Below are 19,103 nucleotides of genomic sequence, written 5' to 3'. Positions count from 1 at the left end.
TTTTGTTAGTTGACCTCTTACTTATTTTTACGTTGGTAACATTAAGAGATAGAATAGAAAGTCTGTGGTACGATGTAAGACTGTTATAAGTTGTGTTTTAAGAAGTCCAATAAAATAAGAAGATTTACGTTATAATTCCGCACTGTTTTACTTTCATTCCTACATATATATATATATATATAAAAATGAACTGACAACTGTGTTACAAATTTGACGGTTCAAAGCCTTCCAGGGAGGTGGACCACAAATCGCAGAATACGTTTAAATAAACAAACGGTTTCAGAACCTGTGTGAGAGTGGACTGGACACCTGTGTTACGCGGCCGGCCTGCGTCGTAGGAGCATCGATGTCTTAGATCTATATAACTAAAGAATAATGTGGATATAACGATTAAGTATACTACATCGACATTACCTTACAATATTTGTGTATAAAATATTTGATGCCGTGTGGTTCCAGGTACTAATAAAAAAAGACTAGGACCATACCATCTCGCTCCTACGGATGTCGTAAAAGGCGAGTAAGGGATAGGCTTATAAACTTGGGATTCTTTTTTTAGGCGATGGGCTAGCAACCTGTCACTATTTGAATCTCAATTCTATCATTAAGCCTAATAGCTGAGCGTGGCAGAGTAAAAAATCTTGAAAAGACTGATATTTTCAAGATTTTTTACTCTGTCTACCCCACAAGGGATATAGATGTGACCATATGTATATATGTATGTAAATATTTGATAATTAAAATAAACTTGAATAAAATTTAAATAATGATATTTATTATCTTTAACATATATATGAATTAATTATTTATCCCTTAAGTTCAGCTGTATTACCCTATGTGGCTTTGCCTACCCTGTAAGGGATAAAGACGTGATTGTATGAATAGTTGTTCTTTTTTTAAATACTGTAATTTAATCATTTTTATTAACGGGACACTAATGTTTTTTTTTAAATTAATAAAGAGTAATAATGTCTTGTCCATACTATCCTCACAATGCACTTTAGAGCGAGCCAGCTGTATCGTCGTCCCGCTCGCACGGTCGCTGCACGTGTGTCGCGGAACGGGTTTCGCTCGGACGCGGGCGGCGCAAGATTTTATTAATTTGTGTTTTTCTGTAGCCTCATTTACACAGAACTCTACTATCCTTGCAATAAAAAAAAATGTATAAACGTCATAGCAAATGGTCAGGTCAGGAGTACCCGAAACCGACGCGCTTGCAAGAAGAGAGTTATGAATGTGGATGAATGGTTGTACAATATGCGTAGCAATTGGCAAGATTTAGTCTCTCTCTGCCTACCCCTCCGGGAAAGAAGGTGCTCCGCGGAAATATATTTATTTTGTTTTTAACCTTTTTAATACAAAACATACTTTTTACATTGGTACCGGGAACCACACGGCACGTGAGGGTTAAACTTATGCCTTTTATGGTGTATACATACCGATTGTGTGTAGTGCAGAGCAGTTTGTTACCGCTTCTGCACTGACGCCTTGGGAGCGGCAGTAAACTTAGATTTAATTAATTTATTTGACGTCAACCAATGTTGTGAAACCAAAAGATTTGACAATTATTAAGCGATATGAAGTATCCTATAATAATCAAATAAAAATTTTTAATTTGAATTTGCTCACCGACGTTCTATAATGTACTGCGGTGTAAATGCTGCCCGAATGAGTCTTTTGATATTTTGTAACTCCTCGATTCCTCTGCTTGCCTGGTACCTCCATCGATTCCCTTGATAACAAATTGCTTTTCTTTGTTCTGTCAGCCACTATGGTCGTTTTTGTTTTGAACATATTTGTCAAGGCACAATAGGGCCTTATTTGCCTTCCGTAGCAGATGCAAAGGTTTTGTACACATTTCTTGGAATGAGTCGAGGTTATTTCAATGTTAATTGCTAATTCGGTTGCTACTAGTATTGATTTGTGCTGTGTGGTACCCGGCACCAATACAAAAAAAGAATAGGACCACTCCGTCTCTTTCCCATGGATGTCGTAAAAGGCGACTAAGGGATAGGCTTACAAACTTGGGATTCTTTTTTAGGCGATGGGCTAGCAACCTGTCACTTTATGAATCTCAATTCCATTATTGAGGCATACTTATATTGAGGCAGCTGAACGTGGCTTTTCAAGTCTGTTGGCTCTGTCTTCCCCGCAAGTGACATGGACGTGATATGTCTGTATGTAGAAAACAATGGAGCATCATAATCAAACTTTGTAATAATACAGTCAAGAGTGGACATAGATGAAGAGATTGCAATTATAGTGATAAGTCCACTTTTGTATCGTCTATAAGGTTTTTTCACTTAGCCACCTTAACATTTGGACCGCCGACGACAAAAATCTTAATAGCCAAATATTCAGATTTCTGTATTAATTTAGGTATAACAGTACGAAGTAGTTTTCTGACCCGGTCATTAAAATCAGATAGTGAATCTGGACCGTAAATCAGAGTTTATTGGTCGTTTCGCCTACATGGCCCCAGTCACGCGTGGGAGGGGGGTCAAGGATTGCGTTAGGCTTTTACTTTTGTTAAGAGACAAAATTGCGTGTTTTTTTTTTTAGATTATATACCTATTTATATATTTATTAGCTTCGCCCGCGCGAATTTAGCGCCAGCTACAAAATAATACAGTTTTTCGCAAATCAAATCGGGAATTCATCTCTCGTTTGGAATCTTACTTAAGATTATAATTTTTCTAGGAAATTTGTATGTTCCTGTTAATTTCCGTGCACATATATAGGTACGCGAAATTTCAAGAATATTTGTTCAGCAGATGCCTTAAATAGATAACAAACAAACACACTTAGGTACCTACTTCTGCATTTATAATATCAGATTTCATAGTCATTTTTTAGTTACTCACGATCTTATTTTTCTGCATTTATAATATCAGTTGGGTTGGCTTCAGACAATTCTGCTGTTAATCACCATCTTCTTTTGTCTTCCAGATCGCCCCTTCTCCGAATCGGACCTGGACCGCCATAACTCCCCACCGCCGCAAAACCGCCGTTCAGCTTCCTCGCCCCCCCTCACCCTGACCTTCGACTCAGACCTCGAAGATGATGTCTTCGTGTGTCCCCGAACAGATAACGGGAACGACCCATTCTCGACCACGAACCTTGAGATCTTCGGCTACGGGAGCCCTAGGACTCCTGCTGGGGTGCTCCTGAGTCCAAGAAGGGATAGAAAGTTCACGTTCTCGGTGTCCAGCGAGAAGCATTGGAGGGATAAGGGGGGGACGGATGTGGCTGATGGAGTAACTGATGCCGATGTGGTAAGAGCAGTTTTAATGTCAATTATTTTAGTAACTATCTCAATTCAGGATAAGATGCCATTAGGATACACAGCTGCCTAACTATTGCCAGGGATTTACAAGGTTGGGGTCAATCAGATGGGATGCTAGTGGACTGGATTGCTGAGCTATGGAGAAACAATTATGCGGATGAACAGAACAGAATACAAAATATTTCTGAGTGGATCAGCCACACTGAAGTATTTCGGTAGGGACGGCGATCAGAATAAACATACATACATACATATATGGTCACGTCTATATCCCTTGCATGGTAGACAGAGCCAACAGTCTTGAAAAGACTGAGAGGCCACGTTAAGCTATTTGGCTTAATGATAGAATTGAGATTCAAATAGTAACAAGTTGCTAGCCCATCGCCCAAAAAAAGAATCCCTAGTTTGTAAGCCCATCCCTTAGTCGCCTTTTACGACATCCATGGGAAAGAGATGGAGTGGTCCCATTCTTTTTTGTATTGGTGCCGGGAACCACACGGCACCAGAACGGCAAGGCATAAAGATAAAAAAGAAGATTAAAAGAAAACGGATCAAATTGTGAGGGCCACACGGGAATAAACCCCAAAATCATACAGGGGTTTCTCAGCTGTTGAATGTACTTACATCAACTGTCACGAACCCAAAACCTTACTTAGTGGTGTCAAGCCTTTGGCGTCAACTGTACTTCAACTGATTTTTACAAATTATTAATTAACGCTTCTTGGAATAAATTAACAATGAGTTAATTAGACGTTAAATGATTGGATTTGCGGTTGGCATTATCGTTGCCTCATTTTTGCGATTTATTTTATTTCTCATTAAATAGATACGTTTTATTTATGTAAGTATGTACTGACGGCGACTTTGTTAGTATAAAATGCGATGTAACAGTTATAATTTAACATACAGTCCATTTCTTAAGAAATAATTAGTGCCCTTATACGAGTACAAAGTTAATCCTTAGTCTAAGTTGTATTTGTATTTTTTCTTGAAAATAAATTTAAAAAAAAAGAATAAATAAAGGTAAACAGTAACTATTGAAAGGCTTTTCAATCTGAAAACAAAAATTGGTAAAGTAATGTTTTGTGACATCTGATAATTAATTTTCATTTCATTTTGTCTTCTCATTTTTTTAATAAACACTTATATTTATTTAAGTAGTTACTACTTATAAAAAATTGGATTGTCTCTGAATCATTCAGCTCATCTTTGACACTTGTCAATAGGCTTTGTCAACTCAGTGAGATATAGTGACGTTATTACTGTATGTGTGTGTGAAACCGCTATAAAACAGAGGTAAGTAAACGTGTGATGAGTACCGAAGTCATCGGCCATTATGACTCACTGACAACAAAGGTTTTAGTCCAAGTTGAAACAAATTGCGTTTTAGTGTCTGTCTGTTTAATGTTTATCTTTCTTTTATCGGTAGAACTTATATGTGCTACTTGCTTCATGGTTTAATAATGAGATTGTAAAAGTGACGAATTTAAATACCATCTATATCTACTAATATTATAAAGCTAAAGAGTTTGTTTGTTTGTTTAAACGCACTAATCTCAGGAACTACTGGTTCGAATTGAAAACTTCTTTTTGTTTTGAATATACCACTTATAGGGGAAATCTTTAGGCTATATAACATCACGCAACTATTAGGAGCGAAGAAATAATGGAAAATGTGAAAAAAAACTGGGTAAATTATTCATCCTTGAGGGCTTCAATGATGCCCAAAATAACTTTTCCACGTGGACGAAGTCGCGGGCACATCTAGTATCAATAAGGTATATTAAGAGGATTATTTTAATGCAAGTATTGTTTTAGTAAATTTATTTATTATTATTTTTATTACCTATTTTTATTCATCCTCTCGACATGATAAGACCATTGAAGAATTCCCTTTTCAATTCCTGTTACTACGAAATGGGACTCGTGGAATGGGAGGGCCTAGACGAACGTACATTAATAAAATTTGAGACGACGGCAAAAGGTCAGGTCAAGAGTACCCGAAACCGCCGAGCTTGCATGAAGAGAGTTATGAGTGTGGATGAAGCGAAAGAAGTATGCAGGGATCGTGGCAAGTGGAAATATGTAGTCTCTGTCGAACCCTCCGGGTAAGAGGCATGACTTATGTATGTATTGTTTTAGTATTTTTAGGTACTAGGTAGATACATACTCACCACAAACATGTCTTAACTCCTTACAGTCAATAGTCTCGAAAAAATTGATTCGCCACGTTCAAATGATAGAATTGAGATTCAGTTATTCAGAAGGTTAGTTTTGATGAATACTTAAATTAAGAGCTTACTGTGAGAAGGAGAGTTTTTTATTGGGAATTTTAATGAACAATCGGTGGTATATAAATAAGTTCAAATGTTGTCTGTGAATAGGTAATCTTGCCTCAAAAATCCTTAATTCATAGGTATCGGTAGAAAGGAACGCGCGGAGAAGAATTTTAAAAAAATCAGAGCAAGCAACCAATCTTCATCTCATTGCTATTAAATTTTATCAGGCGCAATCTTTCAAACTTTTATTGAAGTTATCAAAATATCCTTTTTGAGAAATGTCTATCTTACAAAACGACATTTATTTTATTGTTAAGTAGGGATTTAAAGTTGTAACAATGTTATTTTTTATTAGGGATAAACTCATTTCCGGAACTCATTTCATAAAATGTTAATTGTATTTTTAACGACGCCCGCCGTGGCTACTGAAATAAATATTACCTACATCCAATCACGTCGTCAAAACTGTTAATAGTATAATAAAATAAGAAGTGCTGACTGAAGCCAAATTAAATATATCCTATAGTCACAGTTTACGTACAAATAAAAATTGTATGAGTATTGTAAATTGTGATGCGTGTGTATATCTACATTTTTATTTTTTTGGAGTAGCTTAGATGGTTTAGTGTTTTGAGTTTTGTTAGAAGTTTTATAAAGAACTTTTACTTACATATAATTACGTCTATATCCCTTGCAGGGTAGACAGAGCCAGCAGTTAACAAAAGCATAAATTGCCACGTTCAACTGTTTGGCTCAATGATAGAATTCAGATTCAAATAGTGACAGGTTGCTAGCCCATCGCCTAAAAGAAGAACCCCAAGTTTATATTAGTCGCCTTTTACGACATCTATGGGAAAGAGAAGTAGTGGTCCTATTCTTTTTTCATTGGTGCCGGGAACCACACGGCACTAACCAAAGTGTAGATATGCAAATAAAGAACTATTATTATTCGCATTTATAATAGTAAGATGAAGCTTGCAGTGGCAATATCTTTAGCGTGATGTAAGAACCAAAATAATAGAATCCTTGCAACTAGCAATATCTTAAGTGCATTAATTTTACTTCACCTCGAAATCTTGGCGAACTGCCATCTCGCGGTTATTCCTGACTAATTTTAAAGAGAAAATGTGATGAGGCTTGATCCTAAGGATAAGGGCGTTTACAAACGTTCGATACAAGCGATAAAGTTCAACTACAATGCAAAAAGATTTAAGGTACTACATAAAATACTACGTCTTCACTGAAAGGTAATGCCGTGTGGTTCCTGGCACTAATACAAAAAAGTAGGAGGTCGTAAAAGGTGACTAAGGGATAGTCTTATAAACTTGGGATTCTTTTTTTAAGGCGATCGGCTAGCAACCTGTCACTATTTGAATCTGGATTATTTTATTAAACAGCTGAACGTGGTCTGTTAGTTTTTCCGAAACTGTTGGCTCTGTCTACCCCGCAAGGGATGTGGACGCGATCGATCGCGATCGATAAGAAGAATCCCAAGTGTAGTAGTCTTAAACTTAACGATGTTTTATCCAAAATGATTAGGTATCTAATGATGTACTGAAACTTTATTTTCTGAATTTAATTAAACTCTTGGATTAAAACGATTATGTATATAGCAAGTACTATCTAATTTATTCCAAACCTAACTATAGTTACCGACCTATAACTATATTTTGTAATTATAGGCTACTTTGATATATAGAGTATCTTTACTTTGTTCATTTTATTGAAGTTTGATATATAAAGTGGAGTAGGTATCTTTACTTTGTTCATTTTATTGAAGTTTTTATAAATATTATTCCGAAATAAACTTCAGTATTCGAAAAATGAATTTTTTTTTTTGGAACTAAATTAAATTGAACTGTTTTAAAATACACAGCAACTCAAAATGTGTCTAGTGAGACATACTATATTCCCTTATCGTGACATACATATAATTCAAACATTAATTTAACTTTGATTTGTTTAAACTTAAATTAATATTTTATGTATCATGACTGCAGTCGCCCTAAAGCATGAAAATATCGTAAACAATAGCACGTGTGCTACAAAATAAATATGTCCAAGAAGGATATATTGCGCAATACTTCTATTTACGTACTTACTATGTCTGTTTTTGTTATATTCCAAATGGACGTAAATGGGTCACCGTTGTCATTATTGTGAAATATTGAGTGAGATGTGTGAGTGCCGTGTGGTTCCCGGCACTATTACAAAAAAGAATAGGACCACTCCATCTCTTTCCCATGGATGTCGTAAAAGGCGACTAAGGGATAGGCTTATTAACTTAGGATTCCTCTTTTAGGCGATGGGCTAGCAACCTGTCACTATTTGAATCTCGGTTCTATCATTAAGCCAAATAGCTGAACGTGGCCATTCAGTCTTTTCAAGACTGTTGGCTCTGTCTACCCCGCAAGGGATATAGACGTGATCATATGTATGTATGTATGTATTGAGTGAGATAAATGAAATATTCTGTGGGAATAATGATGAAATTTCGTTTGACAAGCTTCGGCCACCCGGGCAGTTTTAAATAACATACATACATATTGTCACGTCTATTTGCCTTTCAGGGTTAGACAGAGCCAACAGTCTTTAAAAGACTGAACGGCCACGTTCAGCTATTTGGCATAATGATAGAATTGAGATTCAAATAGTGACAGGTTGGTAGCCCATCGCCTAAAAAAGAATCCCAAGTTTGTAAGCCTATCACTTAGTCGCCTTTTATGACGTCCATGGGATTAGCATTAAATTATTTTTATTTGTTTTATTACAAAACTGGATAGAATTCGGAGCTCACCTATGACCAAGATTACGTTACAATAGTGTAAGTACGTATATTAATATAATTATTTTAAACAATTGGTGCCGTGTGGTTCCCGGCACCAATAGAAAAAAAGAATAGGACCACTCGACTCGACCAGGCGACTGAGGGATAGGCTTATATACTTGGGATTCTTCTTTTAGGCGATGGGCTAGCAACCTGTCACTATTTGAAACTTAATTCTACCATTGAGCCAAACAGCTAAACGTGTTCTTTCAGTTCTTTGATGACTGTTGGCTCCGTCTACATATATAAACATAGATATAGACGGGATTATATGTTATGTTATATAAAAAAAATATTTTGCATTATACTCATACCTAACGAAATTAGCCAACAAACAACAATTACTAAAAGCACAGCTTTCTTTTAAAACACAAGTCGGAACCCAAAAAAAGTGGAAAGACTTGATGGATGATCTCAAAAGCTTCCCCTAACCTTCTCATTTTTATCGTCTAACAAACCAATTCATTGTTCAATGCAGTTAACTAATTTTATTGCACCCGATGAGTCACGGATTCGATTCCCGGGCACATCAAATCACCAATAAGGCGTAAAGCTCCACCGTAAAGCGCCTGAGCTTTTGTGGGCAATTAATTTTGTACTAAATACTAAAATAAGTTTTATTTTACTTTTGGTATAAAACGAGAGTGAAATGGTGCCCAAAGAGTATGATGGGTCTATGAAATTCGACTTTATAGTAAACTAGCTGTGCCTGCGACTTCTTCCGCGTGGAATAGTTATTTTGGGCATCATTGAAGCCCTCAAGGATGAATAATTTTCTCCGATCTTTTCTCGATAAAGAATTTTTCAATTCGAACCAGTAGTTACTGAGATTAGCGCGTTCAAACAAACAAACCAACTCTTCAGCTTTATAATATTGGTATAGATTAAATTAAGTAAATATTTGAACTTTTTCATGCATTAAAATAAAATAATAAGTGACCGATGCTGTACTTTAAAGATATTGCCAAAATATTTAAGACCAACAGAAGCCAAAAATATATTTTTTAAGAATATCCGTTGCAAAAACTATTGCTCTGATTTGAATATGTTGGTCGCATGGTCAGCGTGTTGAAAACTATTACGTTGGAGTTCCAGGTTCGATTGCCAATTACATAAATCTTTATACTTAGACTAAAACACCTAGCTCCGCTCGATCGCCCAGGTATTGCGAACATTAACCCTTTACTTGACCAAATAATAATCATAGACACTAATAGATACTTTACGACCAAACTTGACTTTGTCAAAGCTATTTAAAACCGTCGACCTCATCGTAAAAGGTAGAATAACAAGCTGACCTTGCGCCATGCCGCGGCTTTGTTTGTCCAGCAATAAACCAACTGAAACAACACCATCGCTTTCGTTATAGTCGTCTGTCGTTTCATAATAGTTCTTTAGCATTGGTCATTGGTCTCTTTTGACTGTATTCTCTTAGGTTAGAATATTATTAGATAGTGATTACAAAACTTTATAAAATGTATGCGATTACCTCAATGGTCTAGATTGATATAGAAAAATTCAACTGAATTTGTTGTTCTCAATTCTATCTTAAAGCCAAATAGCTGAACGTGGCCTATCAATCTTTTTAAGACTGTTGGTTCTGTCTACCCCGCAAGGGATATAGATCCTATTATATGTATGTATGAATTTGTAATATGACTGACTGAATAAAGTCTGCGTTTTGTCTTTATACGAACTTGGCTCTCAAATTATTGGCAATTTAATACTTTATTTTTCAATATTAGATACAACGTATGACTTAAGTTCAAATTACTTATAGTTTAGTATCGTTTCAGTACGCTAGTGTAGAAAAAAAAGCGACATAACAAAATACACTGCACGACAAATTAAAATGTGAATTCTGTTCCACCATAATGCCCTATACTCGAAAAAAATTACAGCCGGAGCACAGAGCAAGGAATCGCCGTGACATGGAAATACCTTGCTCTGTGCAGCTGGCCAATCGTCAACAGCGGCACTGGACAACGCAAACACATATTGTAGCACTATTCCTGTACCCTGATTCACGGCGGGAGAGGAGAGCATGCATAAAACGGCATGCGCGGCAACGCGATGAACCCTTGTCTAATTAACCAATAAGCGTAGTGTCGAGTAGACGAGATACTTTTGATATCGACTAGGTACTTAGAAAATTGACGATTAATAATTTTTTTTCAAATTGATAACATTGTTTTCAATGCTGAGCGAGATGTGTAAGAAATGAAAGAGTTTGTGAGGAAAATGGTCGATTAAAAAATTTACAATATCTACAAGGAATTAATAAAAATAGTTTTCAATGATGAGCGGGATGGTAAAATTAAAAAAAAATGAGTAAAAAAGGAGGCATGACTGAATTTGTTGGCTGCTAAAGCTGACGAAAATTGTAAAATGTGACGGATGGAGATGATGTGAATGTAGCACGTAAGGAGGGATAATATAGGTTTTTTTATAAAAAAGCTATGAACTGATAGAAGGATGACTATAAAGAGGAGTTTCATAGATGCTCTCAGAAAACTTTTGGCTAAACATGAAAGTTTTCTAGAAATGTATTAGAGTCGAGAAGATAAAAACTGGAAAAGGCGTAGTAGCTTATCAGTTGAACTGTGCCGTGTGCCAAGTTACTCGTAGAATGTATCGTACCTAGCGTTGAAAATTCCGAAAGAAACAAATTGTTTTTTTCGGTGAAAGAAACGTTTTTTCGTTTTTTACCGTTTTATTGGTTTGTTACATTGAAATATATCAGATTAAAACCTTGGGGAAAAAACGGTTTTATTGAGATTTTCGTCGTTTGTTTCGAAAAATAAGAAAAAAACGATTGAAGAACTATATATTCTGGTAATAACTAGGTAATTATATATATATATTCTATGTATAATTACCAATTTTTAAAACAATGATGCATATTGTAAGGTAATCAATACTTTTCCTATCGTATTTTTCCGTTTCTTTTATATTTTTCCGTTTTATTAATAAAAAACATGAAATATTTCATTCTTATTTTTCTTGAAACTTTCGTAAAAAACTTGTATAAAAACGAGGGAATTTGAAAAAAACCGGAAAATTTCCCGCTTTTTTCAACCCTAACGTACCGCTTTACAAAGAAAAAGGGTCATAGCTAGACACGGTATTAATCTACTTAGCATCGTCGTCAAAATGAAAATATATAAAAAACAAATGCAATTTAAACTCCAATATTCCTGTACTAATTTAGAATTTTATATTTTCGTTAAAACAATTAAATTATACATTAAATACAATCGGGACTTATATGTTAATAATTGCTCTTAAACTCGTCTTACATCACTTTTTTATTTTCGTTCTATTTTATTTATTTTTTTATTTACTGCCAGTTAGAAACATAAAAATATTGCTTATGACCCGACACTTTTTAAAATAATGAAATTTTATTGCATATCGTGATTTGAATAAAAAAAACGCACGTCTGCATTAGTCGTAACTGCTCGAGTTATCGTGAATAGTTACTGCGGTATGGTTCCACGTCTTTTATTAGCCATTTCGAAATTGAACCCGAGACAATTATTGTTTGAAATACGATAGCTCTGTGTTGATGTTCGTATGTTTGCTACGAGGTGAATCTCAGTTAACTGTATTGATACAAAATTTAGATAAAAACCATAATTATACGTTCTTAATCACGCCTTTGTACTTTGCATGATAAGCGGATGCTGTTCACTTGCCCTTATCCCTGCATTCTTAGATAGATAGATAAACTCTTTAGGTGTTGCATAAAAAGAAAGAGAAATTTTATTTTTCTCATTTTACTTCGTCATCAATATTTTCATTCAAGATCGTCAGTTTAGGATTCTGTTGACTTGACCTGACCAGCTATCTGTGGACGTTCGCTTTGATTAAGGTACTTAGGTAGATATGCAGAAAAATACATAGAAATATGACGGAAAACACAAACTAAGAGCTAACCAGAATTAGTTCAGCACTTTTTAATGGAATACTAAAATGTGCATTAGCAATATGATTAAAGTAGATTTCTTTTTTTTTTAATTAAAAAAAAAAGGATTTGCTGCCTCAATCTTGTCTTTTTTTTTCAGAAAAATATTTAAAACCCGAACAACATTTCAATTCAATCAAAACGGATGGAGCGTAAATACAAAAAGAAAAAGAAAAAATGTAACGACAATATCCATTTCGGATCATAGCAATTCGCTTATGAATATTAAAACTGGAGAAAATAAGACGAATGAAAAGACATCTTGTATTGAGGACACTTACGTAGGGCTCCCTTGCCGGTCCCAGAAGAAAACATATTTTGACGGATGACAAAACACAAAGGATTATAAAGAAACGCGTTCCGTTTCACGCACATTTAATATTTGGGAGTGTTTACTTGTGATGGAGATTCGGATTTGCAGGCACTTTCTTTTTGCGAGGGTTCATTTTTTATTTTGATTTTCTTTAAGTTTTAATGTAAGAATCTTGTTATGATAATAGAGTTCTTGTATAAAGTTGAGCCACTATTTAGCAACCATACCTGTGTGATATTTTATAAGAAAATTTACGTGTGAAATTAGTTACTTACAAATTACGATACGAGCAACATTATTCATTAGCCTCTATATTTATAATCCTATTGTACTATGTGTGGCACTTTTGTAATTCATGTGTCAATTTAATCCAAAGAAATCAAGCAATCTTTGAACTATATTATAAAAAAATCGTCAAATTAATTTTAAAGTACCTAAAGTAATTAAACAAAATCACTTTCGACAATGAAGTCAAAATCTAGTCAAAAAGAAACAACAAGAAAACGTCCTTGAAAACTCGAAAGCAGAAAAGATGCAAATTTTCCGCTCATAAATAAGTATTCATAGTACCGAGACACCTGACTCATTTAAATATACCCATCTCATAGCCCTCACATCTTACGAGGCGGGGGGAAAGATAAGGGATTAAAAAGAAAATGGCATCCCATTGTATACATGCACTTGTGTAGAGCAATCAACCGTCGGAGAGGAAGGTATTATAGAAAAAGTAAAACAAGTTAAAGACGCCCTTTGCGAAGAGATGGGATCGCGATTTGGTATAATTACGGTTGAATATGAAATGTGGCAGACTGAGGGTTTTGTTGAAATCTTTGAGATGTCTCAGGAGTTTAAAGAGCAAGATGATGTTCCTGATGCTGAGATTATTTACAAGGAATGACAGTAATTGGAGATATTTGCGAAATAATAAAAAATAGGACTAACAAAGAACTTCATTTCAATTAGACGAAACAGAGGTAAATTTAATCACGTTTTTATCTTATACAGCATAGACAGAGCGAATAGTCATAAGACAGAAAGTTCAGCTGGTTGGCGTATTGAAGATTACCCTGAGTTCCAAATTAATGAGCCTCTACTTAACATTTTCGACTTCCAAAGTTTGCAAGTCGAAAAAGTTAAGACAAAACATATGTTAAGATTTAATCTTATGATGAATCTTGTTACAGATAACATATTTGTACCTAATTTACTTACTACAATAATCACAAGAATTGGAAATGGTATTACAGGAATAATTTTTATTTTCTTTTTTAATAGTGGGTTTTACATATTAATGCTAAACAAAGTTCATTTCGTTAATATTTCCTTCGGTTATAATCATGGCGAAGAAAAACCTTTTGTTCACCGTCACCTCGCTAAAAAAATTAAATACCTTAGAACACCTAAAAGAGTTTTCCTTAAACAATTCTGAGTGCTCGGACGCGACGTTCCATAAAACCTGAGAATTCTGAGACGAAAAAAAAAACAATCTTTTTCTAAACCATGAAGTGTACGAGGAAACTGCGCCAGACGTTTCGAAAATCCTTCGGGAAGGATCGAGAATAAAAAAATCGAGACATCTACAGCAGTCTCAAGCCTCGAAGCTTGCTTTTTTGGAGGCGGCGTGTTACACCGAAGTGGAATCGGTCGGCAAATGTTTTTTTTAAGACAAACCAAACAATAATTGAAAGTACTAAACGACATTAACAATTTTATTAAGGTAATGTGGTTCTTGTCAAATTTGTGGCAGACCACTTCAAATATTTCCTATGGATGACGAAATCTGCACAATGTGCAAAAGCTTACAAACTTGATTAAAATGATTTAAATTCTTCTTTTCCTATAAATTCGCGGGTCAATTTATAATAAAGGAAAAGACATTATTTTATGTCTTCGTGTAAAGTTACATGTAATAATCTGCATTTTCTTCAAATTGTAGATGTAGTTATTTATAAAAGGCACAGTTTGTTGGCACATCAAATTAAAGCTGAAATTTAATATAAAACACATGCCGACTTCCGATAAGAATTAACGTATTTTTAAAACACAATGGAACTATTTTGTAAAAATTTTAAGTCTTTTATAGTATATTTTTTCTTGAAACCTCTGTTACAGCACGGTGTAAATGCCCCCCGATGCTTTGTTTCCCGCTACTCACCGTGCCATATCATTAACTCGGAGTGCATTCTTTTTTACTTTTTAACGCTAATCTTTTTTTATTTATGAAAAAAGCGAGTGTCACTGATCTTTGAGTGAGGCGAAAATCCTTTTCGCTGATATTATGCGGCGTCATCGGGGTTCACACTTTTTTTTAACTTAGGACCATATAAGTACTTACAAAAACTTAATTTAGATGTAAATTTAATCCATGGCATTGAAACCATGGAGGCTAGTTACGTGACAAATGCATGATAGTTTAATGATATCGTCTAGTTAAACTAACTTGCTTTATACCTCGACTTTGTAATCTTAAATTGCAGATTAATCATACATACATACATACATATGGTCACGTCCATATCCCATGCGGGGAAGACAGGGCCAACAGTCTTGAAGACTAAATGGCCACATTCAGCTATTTGGCTGAATGATAGAATTGAGATTCAAATAGTGACAGGTTGCTAGCCCATCGCCTAAAAGAAGAATCCCAAGTTTATAAGCCTATCCCTTAGTCGCCTTTTACGACATCCATTGGAAAGGGATGGAGTGGTCCTATTCTTTTTTGTAGGTGCCGGGACCCACACGGCACAGATTAATCATTCCTGCGGGAATTTTGGAAATCCCCTGTTATAAATATGAGGAGTTAAAGCTTCGCCGGTCGGGTAGCGATGAGAAACCATAATATTTGCCAGCTTCTACTTTCTCCGCGAAAGACTTAAACTTGGAGATTTTCTTTTATGTGGTGTATCGTGGTCAATCTTCAAAAACTGGTTAATATGCTACATGTTTGACAATCTGTGATAATAATACATAATGAAAAATACATGAAATGAACAAATGTAAAAATACGAGATATAAATTAAATGACACATAAAAATTAAATCCACAATACATTTTCCGGGATGCCGCTTATCAGATAGAAAAGAGGCGTAAGTAATAAAAACTCGAAAGCGCAGGGGAAATCTGTATTTTTTATCTTTATTCTTTTTATTATGACGTCTCACTCTCGCCACACTCTGATTTGGATGTTCTGAAAAGACTCCAAGGTGTTTTGTTAAGGCGAAACATTTCCATTATGTACCATGACATTTTTTTACAAATAATGTTTTTTTTTTAAGATTTACGAAATGTTTTATTTAAAAACATTTTATCGTTGATTGTCTTTTAAATTATACATAGAGTGTGAATGGAAACTTTAAATGAGAAAATCCATACGAATGTCATAACATAGGTAACGGTTAAAAACGAATTGAAATATTTCACAACTTGCTGCTTTTTTATTTAATTATCTAGTTCCTTTATTATAAGCCGGGTGACTGAAAAAGATCCCTTCATGGGACAAGTCCGCCATTGCAAGTGATTTATTTCATTTATAACTATGTACTATTTTTTGTAACTGTGTAAATTTCTGTGCAATAAAAATATTAAAAAACAAACAAAAATCGAAAAAGAATGGAACCAACTATGGTCAGTTTCCTCTTTAAAAATATTGCATTATATAAATTAATTAGACGTAGTTTTGAAAAAAAAAAATTTATGTTTAGATATCTTGTTAGCTCCCCCTTAATTCCCGGCGTCCCGATTTCATTACGATACGTACAAAAGACGTCGAGATTTATTTGCTTATTTTCTTGTGATCTTTTGTCGCGCGATATTAGATTATATCAATATCATTATGATTTGCATGAGTTTCGCTTATTGGGCCGCGATATCTTTTGTTGGAATGGAATGCTTTGAGAGGTTTTTATATTTCCTTGTAAAAATATCAAAGTGGAAGAAATTGTATTGCCCTGAAATTGTGAATGTGGAATCTAAGAATACTACTAACTCATATATATATATAACATAACACTATAAAATTATAGAGTCTTGTAAAAAGTTTATTTTGAAATTCTGAATTTTCAAAAATACAATCACGCCTCTTTACCGAACTCTAAAAGAGGTGCGAATAATTCACATCTCTTAAAAAAATCATTCGTTGTAGTAACTCAAAATTTGTACAAAAATACAACCATGCATAGTCTACCGGGGTAGGCAGAGACTACATCTTTCAACTTGCCACGATCTTATGAATTTGTTTCGTAAGTAAGAATATTACCTACTTACGGGGAGACAGAGATAACAGTCTTGAAAAGACTAATAGGCCGCGATTAGCCATTTGGCTTAATGATAGAACTGAGATTCAAAGGGTGACAGGTTGCTAGCCCGTCGCCTAAAATAATTTATAAGCTTATCCCTTAGTTGCCTTTTCTTCATCTTCTTTTCTTCTTTGCCATGAATGTCGTCCATGGCAAAAAGATGGACTGGTCTTATTCTTTTTGTATTAATGCCGGGAACCACGCGGCATCAATAAATAGATTAATTAATTTTTTGCTTTAACCACACTTCAAATGAATTCAAGAATCACCCTTATTAATATTTTAAACAATAATAGTACAATACAGACGCTTAACCCATTATTCCCATAAAATTAGACACGCGAAATTATCAAGTCACCATATTCATTCATAACTCATACAAAATTAATTAACCGAGAATTGAACCCGTGACAACCCTTGCACCACCTGTCATGGGAACGGCTGAACACAAAGGGTAAGATGATAGTCTCGTATTGTTTTCAACCGCAACCCGTTACGATTCATGATTTTGTAACTAAATATACTATTTATATCCCTTGCGGGGTAGACAGAGCCAACAGTCTTAAAAAGACTGAAAGGCCACGTTCAGCTGTTTGGCTTAATGATATCTTAAAGCCAAATAGCCGAACGTGGCCTATCAGTCTTTTTAAGACTGTTGGCTCTGTCTACCATGCAAGGGATATAAACGTGATTATATATATATATGTATGTATAGATGTATGTATATATATATGTATGTATAGATGTATGTATGTAAAGATGTATGTATGCTGCTTAAAAACGTATCATGTTATGTTTTTTTACTGCCAACCTAATAAAAATACATTGTGTTTCACGTATGTATGATAGATTCGATAAGAGAAGCCGGGTGCGATTTATTGTTAATAACAGTTTATGCGAAACTCATTCCGTTTTACGCAGTTGGCAGCTTTTAAAGTTTTATACAGGGGAATATGTTATGCGATAATGTTTTATGTTTGATGCATGTACATATTTGTTATCTCTACTAATATTATAAAGCTGAAGACTGTTTGTTTGAACGCAACTCTCTCATGAACTACTGGTTCGAATTGTTTGTTTGAATGCGTTAATCTCAAGAACTGGACCGAACTGGTTCGAATTGAAAAAATATTTTTGCGTTGAATAGACCATTTATCGAGGAAGGCTTCAGGCTGTATAACATCACGCTGCAAGTATAAGGAGCGAAGAAATAATGGAAAATGTAAAAAAAAAACTGGGTAAATTATTCACCCTTGAGGTAGAGTTTTCTTTCGAAATTACAATGAAAAAAAGATTTAAAAAAAATATTTTATTTAAAAGTAAGAAATTCAGTTAGTTAATAAATTGCATAGAAAATATTGTTATGGTCACGTCTATATCCCTTGCGGGGTAGACAGAGCCAACAGTCTTGAAAAGACTGAATGGCCACGTTCAGCTATTTGGCTTAACGATAGAATTGAGATTCAAATAGTTACAGGTTGCTAGCCCATCGCCTTAAAAAATAATCCCAAGTTTGTAAGCCAATCCCTTAGTCGCATTATCGACATCCATGGGAAAGAGATGGAGTGGTCCTATTCTTTTTTGTATAGGTGCCGGGAACCACACGGCAAAATATTGTTCCTTTGTCCAATACTCAGAATTATATCGCTGACTTCAAATTGACAGTGGGTTGAATGATGCAATGGACTCATTATTCCTATTTATGTAACCAATTTTCTTCAATCTACAGTAACATTGTGAATAAGAAATATGTTTGTTTGTGATGTGTAAACGCTGAAACTAAATAGTCAATCAGTAACTAGCTATCCTTATTCCTCTTCGTGTTAGTCCCGGATACATCCTTTTTATACAGGAGTGGTTGTTGAAACTGAATTATACTGAAACTGAAAATCTCATATACAGTAACTTTTGAAATTTCTATTTAAAACCAAGATAGCACAATTTGATTAATGATTATTGCAGTATGTATACATCATAGTTGATAGATTCTTTTCTTGCTGAAGTACACAGACGTACACATATATTAGTAGTGCTCAATATATAATAGTATCATAAATGTTTAACGTCGTATACAAGTATAAATATATAAGTATAAATATATGTATATATACCTATATAAAGATATTTAAGTATATA

The 19,103-nt window shown here is 34.6% G+C and overlaps 1 protein-coding gene across 1 annotated transcript in view; it reads left to right on the top strand.

Annotated features, from left to right (window-relative positions):
• LOC106131698 (uncharacterized) overlaps positions 1-19,103 on the top strand; it is a 113,418-nt gene that overhangs the window by 82,133 nt on the left and 12,182 nt on the right. The window contains exon 2 of the mRNA XM_013330871.2: positions 2,950-3,275. Coding sequence (XP_013186325.1) covers positions 2,950-3,275 — 326 coding nt within the window. The remainder of the gene's footprint in view (positions 1-2,949; positions 3,276-19,103) is intronic.

The sequence above is a fragment of the Amyelois transitella genome, chromosome 20 (genome assembly GCF_032362555.1).
Source record: "Amyelois transitella isolate CPQ chromosome 20, ilAmyTran1.1, whole genome shotgun sequence".
Lineage (NCBI taxonomy): Eukaryota > Metazoa > Arthropoda > Insecta > Lepidoptera > Pyralidae > Amyelois > Amyelois transitella.
The sequence above is the reverse complement of the archived record's forward strand: the minus strand, read 5'-3'. Positions and strand labels throughout refer to the sequence as shown.